Raw genomic sequence first — 14,111 nt, 5'->3', positions numbered from 1 at the left:
TCCACTGTAAATTATTCCGGGGCACATCTGTACTATGTCTAAGATAAATACATGAAGGATTACAGCACAGTATTTTTCTCTGTTTTCCAGAGTTGACACAGGTATCCATCTATTAATATTTGTACAGACTTTGGTCAATCTGTTGGTTGAGGTTTGGAGTGGGATAGGGTTATGAGGCCACATGTTCATGTCACCTTCTTTCAGAATGGTTTCAACCATTAGGTACTCATTGATTCATTCAGCAAATATTGGTTGAGCACCCACGATGTGCCAGGCATTGTGGGAGCCACTAGGGAGTCAGCAGAATCAGATGAGATTTCTGCTCTCATGAAAGATCTGTGTATGCATTGGGGAGAGGGAGGGACTGATCATCAACAGCTAAACATGTAAACAAGATAATTTTAGAGAATGATAAGCAGAGCTATCATATATAGCTGCTCAAATTCCAAAATGGTGCCCCTGGAGCTTTGCAACATGACAATCCTGGTAAAAACGTTCTAGAGAAAAAATAATACACTGATAGAGTGATGGAGAGGGGGAGAGGGGCTCAGGCCTTATTAATTAAATACTCCTCTGCAGCGAATTTATTTGCTCACATACTCACAGTACCCCTGACCATCTTCCCTCTGAAACTGTAGCACCTTTCTTTGTCTTCATCTGCCTTGGACTTGCTCAGCAGGCCCTGTGATTTGCCCCCTCTGTCTTCAAGGTCTTTGCCTTTCGGTTTTGATCCCTCATTATTTGCATTATGTTCCCAACTGAACTCCCACAAAGCTGGAGATAAGATGGCTGTGTGGGGGCATCCATGTCCAGCCTAGAGACCCCTAATTCAGTGCTAATGTAATATTTCAAGTTGACAGATGAATCTTCAGCAGATTCAAGGAACACCTTCTAAGACTCCACGGTCACATAGGCCCAGTGGGAAGTGTTATTATCATACTGAGAGACAGCACTGGGGAGTTAGTAAGAACTTGGTCTCTAGAATCAGGCTCATTGATTTGGCCTTGGCGCTACCATTTACTGGTCCTGCATTACTTAACCTCTGTGTGCCTCAGTGTCTTCATCTTTAAATGGGGTTAATAACAATACCTACCTGGTAGCGTTATAGTGACAGTTACATTGATTAATTGATGAAAGTGCTTAGAATGGTGTCTACTCTTAGTAAACCCTCAATAATCTATAATAATAATTGCCATTAACTAGATCTTGCGTTACCTAAAAGCTTTTTCATGTCCTTCTCTCCCCTTGGCTCGAATTCTTTCTATACTTAAAATATACATGGATTACAGGGATGAGACTGAATGTGTCTTAGGAACTAGGCTTACTTTGCTGAATTGCATACGAGGGCTTTTACAGCTGCAGACTGGAAAAGAAATACTTCATGCAGAAAAAAAAGGGGGAGCTGGGCAGAGTCAGGGAGAATCAGGACTAAACTCATCACAAGGAGTCACCAATTTTTTTGTTTGATGTTTTTTTCCCCCTTTGGCAAACATGATTTTATTATTTTTCATCTTAGCATCATTACATTTAGTAAGTCTAATATTTTACTCACTTACATATCAATTTAATTAACACCAAACATCTATATAAATGTTATAAATGGACTTAAATGTTTATCCATATATGGAATTACCTTCTTCTTACTTGTATATATTAAAAGATGTTTAGAATGAACCTACAGCATTTTTGCAATCAGCAAAATTAAATGTTGTTTCATTTTGAATGCCTATGACCCTGATAGTTTTTATTTGGGGACTCATGTCCAGTCTTTATCCATATATAAACAAATATTTAATAGCTATAATCAAAAGCATGCATATAATTTTATGATCTACTGCGTTATTTAAAATTGTGTTTAACATTCTTTGTACAGGGTCATATTTATCACTTTAATGATTGCACTCAAACTGCATCACATTAAAGGCTATAATTTACCTCACATTATTGGGCTGACATATAGTTTGTTCGCATTTTTCCTCTATAATAAAATTATGTCATTGTAAACATCTTTGGCTAGGTTGCTCTTTTCTTTTGAATTAATTCCTAGAGATTACTGAGTCAGTCTTTGAGTAGTTTTGTGGCTCTGGTTAAGAACTTATATACTCCCTTCAAAAAGGATCATATCAGTTTTGCTCTGCAATTGGCAGTAAATGCATGTATGAGATTCCGTGAAGCCTCAACAATACTGGATTGTATATTTTTTTCTATTGAAATGGACTGTGTTGTCGTATTAATTCTATTTTCTTTCATATGAATCTCTAAGCACTCTCTTTACTCATCTTGGTGATGTTCTTAGATAAAGATTCTAATTCAATATTGATATTTTTTCCTGTGTCATAAGCATTGCAATTTTTTTCCATTTTATTTTTTTCTTTTATAATTTTGTGTTAGTATTTGTTTGTTTTCTCATTTATAGCACTTTCTTTGCCTATTCTTATTCCAGGGTCTGCTAGTAGTTGGCATGAAAATGGCTTAAAATAAGGGTTTTTAGAAGGGTGGACCCTTAGGGTGAAATAGGGGAGAGAGAACAGGACGTGGATGGGGATCATAATGGACGCTGTCACCTCCCTCCCCCAGTTTCTTCAGAAGCTTTGGTCTCTGAAAGATGGTGCTCCTGGCATCTCTTCAGCATAGTGTGGTATCTTGGGGTTGTCAGAATCCCATGGCACACCTATCATTTTCCCATCAAAAATGTTTGAAGGAGACAAATGGTCCTGGACTGTTTCTACCCGGTTACCACCTGGGAAATTAGCGTCGCTGTGTCATTAAGCAGTGTCCTTTCCTTCTGCTGCAAACCCAGCTGAAAGAGGTCAGGGACTGTGACTCTACACTTAGGCTTGAGTTATGGCTTTGTCCCACCCAAGGGACCCAAAGCATGAGGACACTGCCTAGGTGAGCGTGCTGACCAGGGGAGAGGGGCCAAGAGAAGACCAGTTCTGCCATGTCTGCCTTTTGCCAAAGGGGCCCTATCCATTGCTAAGTCCAGCATGGAGCCCAGCATGTCTCCTCACCTGGAGCTCAGAGCCCAGCCAGTCCAGCCCAACCCTTGTGCCACTCTTTCTTTCTATTGCTTTTTAGACTAAGATGTTCCCCCTGCCAGCCCTCAGTGGCTTAGGCAGAATGTTGGGGACGCTTAGTGACCTCCACTGCTCTTCTCTTGCAGTCTCCTGCTTCTTCAACTTCACCAGCCCATCTGGGATTGTCCTGTCTCCCAACTACCCAGAAGACTACGGCAACCACCTCCACTGTGTCTGGCTCATCCTGGCCAGGCCTGAGAGCCGCGTCCACCTGGCCTTCAACGACATTGACGTGGAGCCTCAGTTTGATTTCCTGGTCATCAAGGATGGGGCCACCGCCGAGGCGCCCGTCCTGGGCACCTTCTCAGGAAACCAGCTTCCCTCCTCCATCACAAGCAGTGGCCACGTGGCCCGTCTCGAGTTCCAGACTGACCACTCCACAGGGAAGAGGGGCTTCAACATCACCTTTACCAGTGAGTCCTCCCTCTGTCACCAGCTGGCCCTCCCTCTGAATGTCTGCCTCCGAAGATGATTGAAGGTGTTCCCATGGAGGGAGGAAGGGATGTGGATGGGGTAGTTCCCAGAGCATTGCAGGGCTGCAGTGCCCAGGCATGGAGCTCCCAGCATGACCAAGAAAGGGCATAAAGCACTGGCTGCCAGGCAGGGTGCTTTTTTCTGAAAGTCCCTCTCTGAAGGGCATTTATCTCCCATAGTTGTGATACATAATGTAAAAGGAGCCTGGAACCTCATTTTTGCCCCAACCTTCCCCATCCTACAAGACCCAGCCAGAACTAGGGAGAGTCCAAGAGAAAGAAAGTCTCTATCATTCTCATTCGTTCCTGATGCCCTCTCTGAGGTGCTCTCCCAAAACCCTGAATGCCCGCCTGCTGCTGACCTCTGCATTCCTGGCAGGGCTGCTCACTTTGCTTTGCCCAGTTCCCATTCCCATAGTCAAATCAGAATCACAGCTTTGGAGCAACACTTCTGTTGGGCTCCCAGACTTATTGGGGACAACTCTTAGGGACTTTCCTCATAGCCCCTCTCAGGGCCATCATCTGAAAGTTGCCACCTCCAGTTTCAATCCTGGGCCCCTTCCCTAGAAGCAACCTAAACTCTGCAGTGATTATTTTTATTTCTGTATCTCGTGGTTACAGAGGGGGTTGGGGCGGGGGTGCAGAAGCTTGGAGACTAGAAATAGCAAGCCACCAAAGATGGCAAGAAGTGGTTATCAGGTCATAAGAAGCTATAAATCCAATGGACTTGGCTGATGACAGTCAAGTGTGGCTGGAGGTGGGTCCATCTGAGCAATTAACTAGATCCTTTCCCAGAGGCTGCTTATGAAGGGCAAGTCCCCAGTGCAAGCTGTGCCCCATGCCCACAAACACATACTGATCTCCCAACCCCCATTCCCACCCTTGGCATAAAGGCCTTGCTTCTGTTTTCCACCTATCTCTGGATTCCAGTTGGAATGAAGACATTAGGTGCTACCTGGTGGGCCATTTGGGATCCGCAGCCAGGTAAAGCCCATTCCATTCCCCTCACCACTCTTCTTTAGGACACAATGAACCTTCTCAGGGCATGTCTCCTCCAGGGGATTCCTGTTTCATCCCCTGTGGGCAGGAAGAAGCAGGGTGAGAGCCTAGTTCTGTCTTTCCTAACCTTCCTAGTCTAGCACTGACCATGCTGCTTCATACTAGAAAGGGGCGAGGATGCATTCCTTATCTTTATATCCCTCGGCCCAGCACAGGGCCTGGTGTGTGCTAAGGATCAACAAATGTTTACAGAATGGAGGGATCCATGAATGAGTAAATGCTTTTTCTTGCCCTGGCGGAGTGAGAAGAACAGGGATAAGAGGTATCCTGGGGAGCACACGTATCCAGGATGGTGAGGGCCGAGAACTCTAGGTTTGCAGCAGGTGTGGAAACTGAGCGGGAACTTGGGAGAGGAGGCAGCTGGTGGCCCAGGGGCTGAGCTTCATCTTGAGAGCAGCAGACTAATCTGAGGATAGGTCTTACTCATATTTCTTTCCAAGGTTTCTCTACCATTGTAAAAATGATACATACCCAATATGTAAATATTCAAAAAACGGGACAGGTCAAAGGAGAGATGTTAACCACCACCCAAAACCCCCCTAGCCAGAAGTGATCCTTGCTAACAATTGATGGATGCTATTACAGATATCAGATAGTTTTCATGCATTTATACAAATAGACAGTTGGACGGATTGATAGAAATGATTTTTAAGAATCTGGGTCGCATCCTAGACCTGCTGAATTAGAATCACTAAAGGGATGGGGCCCCAGAATCTACATTTTTGGTAGGCTTCTGAGGCAATCTGGATGCAGTCAGTGAAACAATCATCTATGGCCAAGTGTCAGGGAATTAGTGTAGTCTCTCCCACAGGACTTTAATCTCCTCCTACATCCTGACTGATGATCACTGAGGCTGAGCTTGAATTTGCCCAGTGTCAGGGAGCTTGCCGCCTCAGACAGCTCTCTCCATAGCTAGCAGGCACATCTGTGTCCCTGTAACAAGGATCAGTGATCCTACCTCCACCCCTAGAACTCCTGGGAACAAGGCTAATTCTTCTTCCACATGGAACATGATGAACAACGATGACAGTAGCTGCCATTTATTGAGCGCCTACTATGGGCTGAACCTGGTGCTGAGCACTCAACAGTCATCACTGGAAGCCTCACAGCAAAAGCTCCATAAAGCAAGATCTACCCCTTTCACATGCCAGAAAACTGAGGTCTGGAAAGGAACACAGGGAGAAGTGGGTCCTTGACTCAGAGCTTTTGCTCCCAGATGTTGGAAATAGCTCCATATTCCTGCTTTGTGCATTTATGTGTGTATGTGTGTACGTGCGTGTGTGTGTTCATATGTGGGTGTGTGTATCTGTGCCTGCATGTGTATGACTGATGGGTTTGAAAGAAAAATGCCTGGACTTCTAGGCCCCAGGCATCACTTTTTTTTCCCCACACCATATTTCTAAATGTCAGGGTGACTTCATGGTCATAGTTTTCAACAAAGAAAGGTTGGGAGACTCAAGTCTGGGCTGACCTAGGCGTTCAAATGGAAGGGTATTGGGCACTTAGCTGAAGGCCTGCATGGGATCATCACAGTCATTTCCACATCAGAGACTCCATCTGCAATGGGAAGGGTCAGGTTTGCAGGCTTCTTGCCTCTAGCAAGATCCAACAGTCTCCAGGGTCACTGCTGTTTCTGAATGTGCAAGTGTTTCTATCACTAGGGAATTTCAGAGGCCTAGAAATTTTTTTTCAAGTGGCCTATACCCATGCAGCCTTAGATCCTGGTCTCCACTGGAAAGTTGCCATCCTCAGAACAATAGGGGTGCAAATAGAGCCTGGCTTCAGAGACATTTAGTGAGAGAACTGTGGCACCGCTGCTGGAGGAAGGCAGGGAACGTGCTTGGTAGAGACCAAGCAGGAAAGAGTATCTTCCCATGCAGAGGAGGGAAGAAGGAAGGGAACTCATCTTCAGTTAGCACTTACAATCTGTCACGTGCTGCACCAAACACTCGCCACTCTCATATTCACATCAACTTTCATTTTATTTCTATCTCAGAATGACCCTGCAGGTGAAGGATGGTCTCCATATTATCAGTCAGGAAACTAAGGCTCATCAGGATTGCATAAGTTGTCCAGGACCATGTAACGAATAAGAGGCAAAGCACGATTAAATCTGCAGCGTTCTGACTCTGTCCTCTCTCCACTCTTTGCATTATCAATTGCCTGGGTAGAGTGAGAGGCAGCCCTGTCAATAGGCAAGGAAATAAAGGAAATAGCTTCAGACAGGGTTAATTCTAGGGCACCTCCTTTATGATGCTTAGAGTCTATTAGCATCACAGGATTGAGAGTCTGGCTCACCTCAGGCAGAAATGATCCCATAACTGTCTGAAGTTAGGGAAATGTGGAATGGATTTGACATTGAGGAGACAGATCAGCTCATTAACCACACTGAGCCTCAGTTTCTTCATTTGTAAAGTAGAGTAACAAGATCCACTTCATAGAATCATTATATGGTGTAAGTGAGCTAACAGCAGAAACACTTAGCTTACTGCCTGATCTATAAATGTCTATTAGAATGCAGTGGTGGGATTAGGTGTTCGGGAAGGCAGGAAATCAAGTTTAATGAGCACCTGCTTGATGGCCAGGTCCTAGGATGTCTAGCTCTCCAACGTGGCAAGTTCTTGGGGAGGAGGTGGAGTTCTAGGGTTTACCATCCCAAGGAAGCTTGTTTTCTTTGAGGATTCTTCTCTACTCCAGCAGTGTCTGATCTTGTCCTTGAACTCCATCTACACAGCCTTCCGACACAATGAGTGCCCGGATCCTGGTGTTCCAGTAAATGGCAAACGGTTTGGGGACAGCCTCCAGCTGGGCAGCTCCATCTCCTTCCTCTGTGATGAAGGCTTCCTTGGGACTCAGGGCTCAGAGACCATCACCTGTGTCCTGAAGGAGGGCAGTGTGGTCTGGAACAGCGCTGTGCTGCGGTGTGAAGGTATGTGCCTGCAGGCTGGGGGCAGCAGCTGTTGTCAGCCAGAGAGGCTGGGGAGGGGGAGTAAGAAGCCCAGGCCGTGGTGGTTCCTTCCTTTATTTGTCCTTGCTCTTCTCCTGGGACTGAGGGCCACTCTCTCACCCTCATGATGGAATAGCAGGGGCTTCATAAGGACACTGTGCACAGGAATTTAAATTATAAACAGAGATTAGAGAAAGAGCTCTGGACGTCAGGCATCAAAAGCACCTCTTCTTTCAAATGAGAACTCTCTCAATATCATGGCCGTTAAGGGCCCTGTTTCCAGCTCCTGCCCAGGGGAGCTCCAGCAGCCCGAAGTAGCATTGGCGGTACTGCGAGTTTTCGGGTCTTTCAAGGTGCCTACCACTCTTCCCCTCTCCACATGTTAACTTTCCCCAATTTCCTGGGATGTCTCCCAGTCTTGGCCTTTGTGCCCTGTTAAATGCTGACTTGATATCCTCGTGGTCAATCTCCAGGAGACTCAGGGCCAACCAGCCAGAAGAAACACAGCTTGCAGCAAGCACACGGCTTATGATGGCAGCTCCTCAGTCCTGCCTCGCCACACAAGACAGTTTTTGACTCAATTTGCAAGACCAGCCATCTGTTCCACCAAACTACAAACATTTAAAATACAGATAAAGCTTCTTAAGACAGGAGTCAGGTTAAATTTATGTACCAAGCATGGTGTACCAAGCATTTGTGCACCAGGCAAATTTGTGTGCCAAGCATTGTGTACCAACCATGGTGGCTGGCACAGAATAGGTACTTAATAAATATTTGTGAATAATGGATGAATAGTGAGTATCCCAAGGGCCCCTTGGGGAAACTGACAGTGTCCAAGGAGACGAAGGATGTGATTCTTTCCTTTTAGTAGGCAGAAACCTTCGTCCTGACATTTCATGTAATAGAAAGAGGATAGAGACTTAAGAGACCTCTTGGCTTACCCAATTCCTAAACTCAAATCTGGGCATCGTGGCTATGAACAGGAAGGACAGGAGAATGCAGAAGGGAGTATGCCTGAGAGAGAGTATTACCCAGAGCTTACAGATGGGTGGGTGGGAGACGAAGGACCACCGAGAACACTGGAGGTGGCAAGGGGTCCAGGTGGGCATTTGAGTGAGAGGGGCCCAGGCTGGGATCCTGGCAATTCACTTTTCCCCCTTGAGCCTTTGTATTTTCCAGCTGGAAAAAAAAGAGGGATAATGATAATTATCAGATGTGTATGAAGTAGGCAGTCCTGGTATAAAGTAAGTCCTCATAAGCTGCGCCCTCACTGTCATGTACGCTCCATGAGGTTAGGGAGTCTTCCTCGGCCTCATATTCCCACAGCTGGCGTGTTGTTTGACACTTGGTAGATGCTCAATCAATACTGGTTGACGAATCACCGAATGAATGAATGAATGAATGGCCTTTTAACTAGGCTAGAGCCTCCCTAATGAGAAGCATATAAATGAAATGCCTCCAGAGCCCCGACTCTCACCAGACTGCCTGCTGTCTCCACCCTGCAACATATCATCCAAGCCACCCTGGGGAAGTGACTTGACCTCTCTGTGCCTCAGTTGCCCCACTGTAAAATGCAGGTCGATAATGGGAACCCCCTTGCAGAGTTGTCTTGAGCATGCGCAGTTCTTGGAGCAGTGCCTGGTGAGAGGTAGCACTCAATAAGTGTTGACGATCAGCGTTAACTTGATTTTAACTATTTCTTCATTGGACCAATCAGATCAGTATTTGCTCCACTTTGGGGGATCAAGTGGTGCATTTCCATCCTCCCAGGAACTTGCCCCAACCGTGACATGAATAGACATTTCTTTCTGACTTCCAAGCTTCCCACAGTGTGGTCTATACAACCTCATCTGCCATTCTTCCCCAGTGCAATCAACACTTTCGGAAAGAACAGAAGCTGTGGAGTTAGAGAAACAACACGAAACTCAGTTGCCATGCTTCCCAGCTGTAGAACTAACAGGCTTAGGTTAAATAACTAGGCCTAGACCTCAGGTTCCTCATTGGCAACAGGTCACTGTACAAAGCATCCATGCAGAACCCAGTCTGGAGGGTTGTCAATCGGTGGTCTTTCACCTTCCTACAGACCAGCCCCCTCGTTTTCCCTCGCACTCATTGACCACTTATAATTTCTTTAGTTTTCATTGTGTTGGTTCATCTCTCTGAGATCTTCCCTGCTGTCTCTGGCTCACCTGATCTCTTCCTTCTCCTAATTTCTATTATTTTTCATGGGCCACCACCACTGGACCACTCTGTTGGATACTGGTTCTTACTATTATTACATTTACCAGTTCCACAGGCCTTGGTTCTGTCTCCCCACCAAGATTGTGAGCAGTCTCAGGGCAGAAGGCCAGATTCCCATTGCCCCTGAACCTGCAGGGACTTAGTCCCAAATAAGTTGACCCCTCTGAGGAACCCTCAGGACTTAGTAACTGCACAATCCTCCTCTCCACCCCCCACCCTCCTGAATCAAGTGCTCCTAGACTTTAGCTCTGCGATGCAGTGAAACTCTCAAGACCGTGTATGAACACGTGAGATAATTTGACCTTTGTTAATGTATCTTCAAGTGGCTCACTATTTCATAAGCAAGGTCTTCATTTTAAAGTTAAAAAGATCTTGTTCATTCTGTCCCTGGAGGGGGAAAGGCTGTAGGGTTGGGGCAGTAGATCCCAGAAGTAAGGGACAGTCTATTGGAGACCCTGACCCCAGGGAGAGCCTGCTCAGTTTTCTCAGAGTGATGGGCATTTGATGCCAGCATGGTTTTCAGGGATCTGGGGAGCAGCACGTCAGCCAGAGTGTGACAGCCTGATGCCACTTAGGGTGGCTGAATACCAGCCTTAAAACCTTAGACAAACTGGCTAAAGAAGCCCCTGGGAACCTTTCCCTTCTTGGCTCCTCTCCCTCCTTTTGTCTGAGCCTTGGTAGAGCTCTGCTTTGCAATCAGCATCTTTGTCTTTTCTGTTTTTTTCTAGTTTTGTTTTTGATTAAGTATCCCCACCTTGTGGACAATTAAATGCAGAAGCTAATGGTCTTTTAGAAAATCTTTTAATATATGCTAAGAGCCACTTAGCTTTTGAGAGGCTATAATAGGACAAGAGAGATGATGGCTTCTCCTAAATTTAGAAAGAAGGATGATTATCTGGAGGATCTAAAGCAGGGGTCGGCAAACTTTTTCTTAAAGGGCCAGATAGGAAGTATTTTCGACTGTGTGGGCTCTAACTCTGCTGTCCTAATGCAACAGCAGCCTTAGACAATACGGAAGCGAACGGGCTGGAGTGACCAAGTCTGTGATCTTGAGTTCACAGGACGTAGGAGTCCCTTATGTTTAAAATCAGAAATTTCCCAAGAAAGACTTCTGGGTAGTGAAGGCAGCTACACCGGAGTACCTGCCTGCCTTTCTCTCCCCTACACTTACCTCTTCCTTGACTCTTTTAAGAAAAAATAATCAGACCCCACTAGGATAAGTGTCTGACAGAGTCGCCTCATTTCAACCTTGCACCAGTCTAGGAAATAGATGTCGTTGTTGTCCCTCCTGGGGCACAGAGAGGTTAAGTCACCTGCCTAGGATCTTCCCAGCTTGTAAGTGATGGAGCCAGAATTCAAATCCAGACTCTTGGCTACCCTGTTACTCTATTTTTCTTGAATTATATCACTGGAGAGAATATGGTTTCCAACACATCTATGAAAGACTTAAAAGCATCTCCAAATAGAATGAAAAGCAGGATTTCTACTTTCCACATCCCCATAGAAAATTAAAAGGAAACATATTGCCTAATGCATAAGACAAAGAAGACAGGACATCACATGGAAATGTCGGAAATTGACAGCATGAAACAAAATGACAGCAGTAAGACAAACATATCAGTTATGATAATAAAGGTAATTAAACTCCCTATTAAAAGACAAAGAGCTGAGCTTTAAGAATATTCTGCTTACAAGAAATACACACAGAAAAAGATAAATTATCTACAGTGAGTGTGCATTTTCTTCTTTATTTTATATATTTATTTATTTATTTATTTTGAGATGGAGTCTTGCTCTGTCGTCCAGGCTGGAGTGCAGTGGCGTGATCTCAGCTCACTGCAGCCTCCACCTCCTGCGTTCAAGTGATTCTCCTACTTCAGCCTCCTGAGTAGCTAGGACTACAGGTGTATGCCACCATGCCCGGCTAATTTTTGTATTCTTAATAGAGATGGGGTTTCGCTATGTTGGCCAGACTGGTCTCAAACTCCTGACCTCATGATTTGCCATCCTCGGCCTCCCAAAGGGTGGGTATTACAGGCCTGAGCCACCACACCTGGCCCCTGTATTTTCGTTTTTTAATTTTTAAAGAAATACTTGGAGGATTGCTTGAGCCTGGGAATTAGAGGCTGTAGTGGCCTATGACTGTACCACTGCACTCCAGCCTGGGCGACAGAGCTAGACTCTGTCAAATAAATAAATAAAGAAATACTTGGTGGTTGTAAAAATTTCAAATGATGCACAAGTGCAATACAGCTCAAAGTAAAAATGCTCACTTCCCAATCCCACTCCCCAGAGGAAAATGGTTTAACAGTTTGGTATAAACACATCCACATTTATTCTCTATCTATACCAAATGTGTTACTTTTAAAATCAGGAAAAAAGCAAGTCCTGTAATAAAGAAAGAAGGTCAGTTCTCCTCATGACCACAAAGAAATCTAAGTGGTGGTGGTAGCTCATTTAGGCATCTAAGGAAGAACTGTAAGGGCAGTTATTGGGTTTCTAGCAATCTCTCATTTAATCTTCATGGCACTTTTGTCAGAAAGATGTAATTATGCTTTATCCATGAGAATCCGGAAAAACAATGAGGTGAGTTGACTTTCCCAAAATCACCCAGCTAGTAATCACTGAGCACGTACTATGCGCCAAATACCAGGCCAATTGCTTTACATCTATATTAGTCCATTCTCACATTGCTATGAAGAAATACCCAAGACTGGGTAATTTATAAAGGAAAGAGGTTTAATTGACTCACGGTTTCACATTGCTGGGGAGGCCTCAGGAAACTTACAATCATGGTGAAAAGCAAAAAGAGAAATAGGCACCTTCTTCACAGGGCATCAGGACAGAGGGAGTGCAAGCAGGGGAAATGCCAGATGCTTATAAAACCATCAAATCTCCTGCGACTCGCTATCATGAGAGCAGCATGGGGGAAATTGCCCCTATGATCCGATTACCTCCACCTGGTCCCGCCCTTGACATGCAGGGATTATGGGAATTACAATTCAAGGTGAGACTTGAGTGGGGACACACAGCCTAACCATATCAACATCCACTGCCCCACTGAATCTTCATGACAACCTCATGAAAGCGGTATTGTTATCCTCACTTCACAAATGAAGAAACTGTAGCTCAAATGGTTACATAACTTGCTTAAGACCACAGCTAAGTGAATGACAGCGTCAAGGTTCAAATCCAGATATTCTGATTCCAGAATTATCACTTTTAACCTCCAAGTGAGGTCTGAGTCCAAGTTCATTCTGCTTGTATTCTACCACAAAACAGTGGAAGACAGGTGGTGAGGGGCACAGGTGGGTAGTGGAGGGGCAAGGCTGGAGAGTAGGAGGTCACACTTCCAGCTGCAGGGCTGAGTAACTCCAGAGTCACTTTGGTCAGAGGAAAGGACTTCCAACTACTTCTGATCACTCACACTGGACAACTAGTGTTGTCCAGTTTTTACCCAGTAAAGGGTAAAAACCCCTTAAGCAGCAGCCTACATTCCATTGCAGAAGCAGTGGTTGAAGTGGGCATTCCCACGTCCACCCATAGTGGTTAAAAATGCAGGCTGCGGAGCTGGACCGCCCAGGTTTAAATCCTGACCCTGCGACTTCCTAGTGTGTGTTCCTGGCCAGTCACCTATGCTCTTTGTACCTCAGGTATGTTCCCTCAGCTATGAAATGAGGCTAATGTCTGTGCCCGCCTTATAGGTGGCTGTGAAGACTAACACACAGGGAAAGTGAAAGCATACATGAAGGTCAGCGTCTGGCATGTTATAGAGCTCAATGCTCAATGAGTATTTGTTCTTTGTATTCTATTCTGTCACCATTCCCTATTCCTCTTTGCCTTGCACAACTTTAGCATGAAGGTCAGGAGAAGTGTCTCATCCCTCACAGGGGACAGCAACCCCTCGTTAGAAGCTCAGTGTATCAGTCAGCCTGGGCTGCCGTAACACAGTGCCATAGACTGGGTGCCTTAAACAACCGAAATTTATTTTCTCACAGCTCTGAAAGCTGGAAGTTCAAGATCAAGGTACTGGAAGGGTTGGTTTCTCCTGAAGCATCTCCTTGGCTTGCAGATGCCCATTTCCTCTCTGTGTTCTCACGTGGCCTGTTTCCTGTGCACATGCACCCAGGGTGTCGTCCTCTTATAATGAGGACACCAGTCCTACTGGACTAGGGCTCTATCCTCATGACCTCATTTAACCTTATTTACCTCCTGAAAGGCTCTCTCTCCAAATGCAGTCACATTGGTGGCTAGGGTTTCAACCTATGCATTTGGGGAGGACACAATTCCATCCATGACACCCAGTATCCCTAC

The 14,111-nt window shown here is 45.4% G+C and overlaps 1 protein-coding gene across 1 annotated transcript in view; it reads left to right on the top strand.

The window, feature by feature from the left end:
- The window catches only part of CSMD2 (CUB and Sushi multiple domains 2), a 655,178-nt gene that overhangs the window by 426,075 nt on the left and 214,992 nt on the right, over window positions 1-14,111 (top strand). Inside the window, exons 14-15 of the mRNA XM_025355777.1 lie at window positions 3,164-3,490; window positions 7,344-7,538. Coding sequence (XP_025211562.1) covers window positions 3,164-3,490; window positions 7,344-7,538 — 522 coding nt within the window. The remainder of the gene's footprint in view (window positions 1-3,163; window positions 3,491-7,343; window positions 7,539-14,111) is intronic.

Source organism: Theropithecus gelada, chromosome 1 (genome assembly GCF_003255815.1).
Source record: "Theropithecus gelada isolate Dixy chromosome 1, Tgel_1.0, whole genome shotgun sequence".
NCBI lineage: Eukaryota > Metazoa > Chordata > Mammalia > Primates > Cercopithecidae > Theropithecus > Theropithecus gelada.
This window is presented reverse-complemented; position numbering and strand designations above follow the sequence as displayed.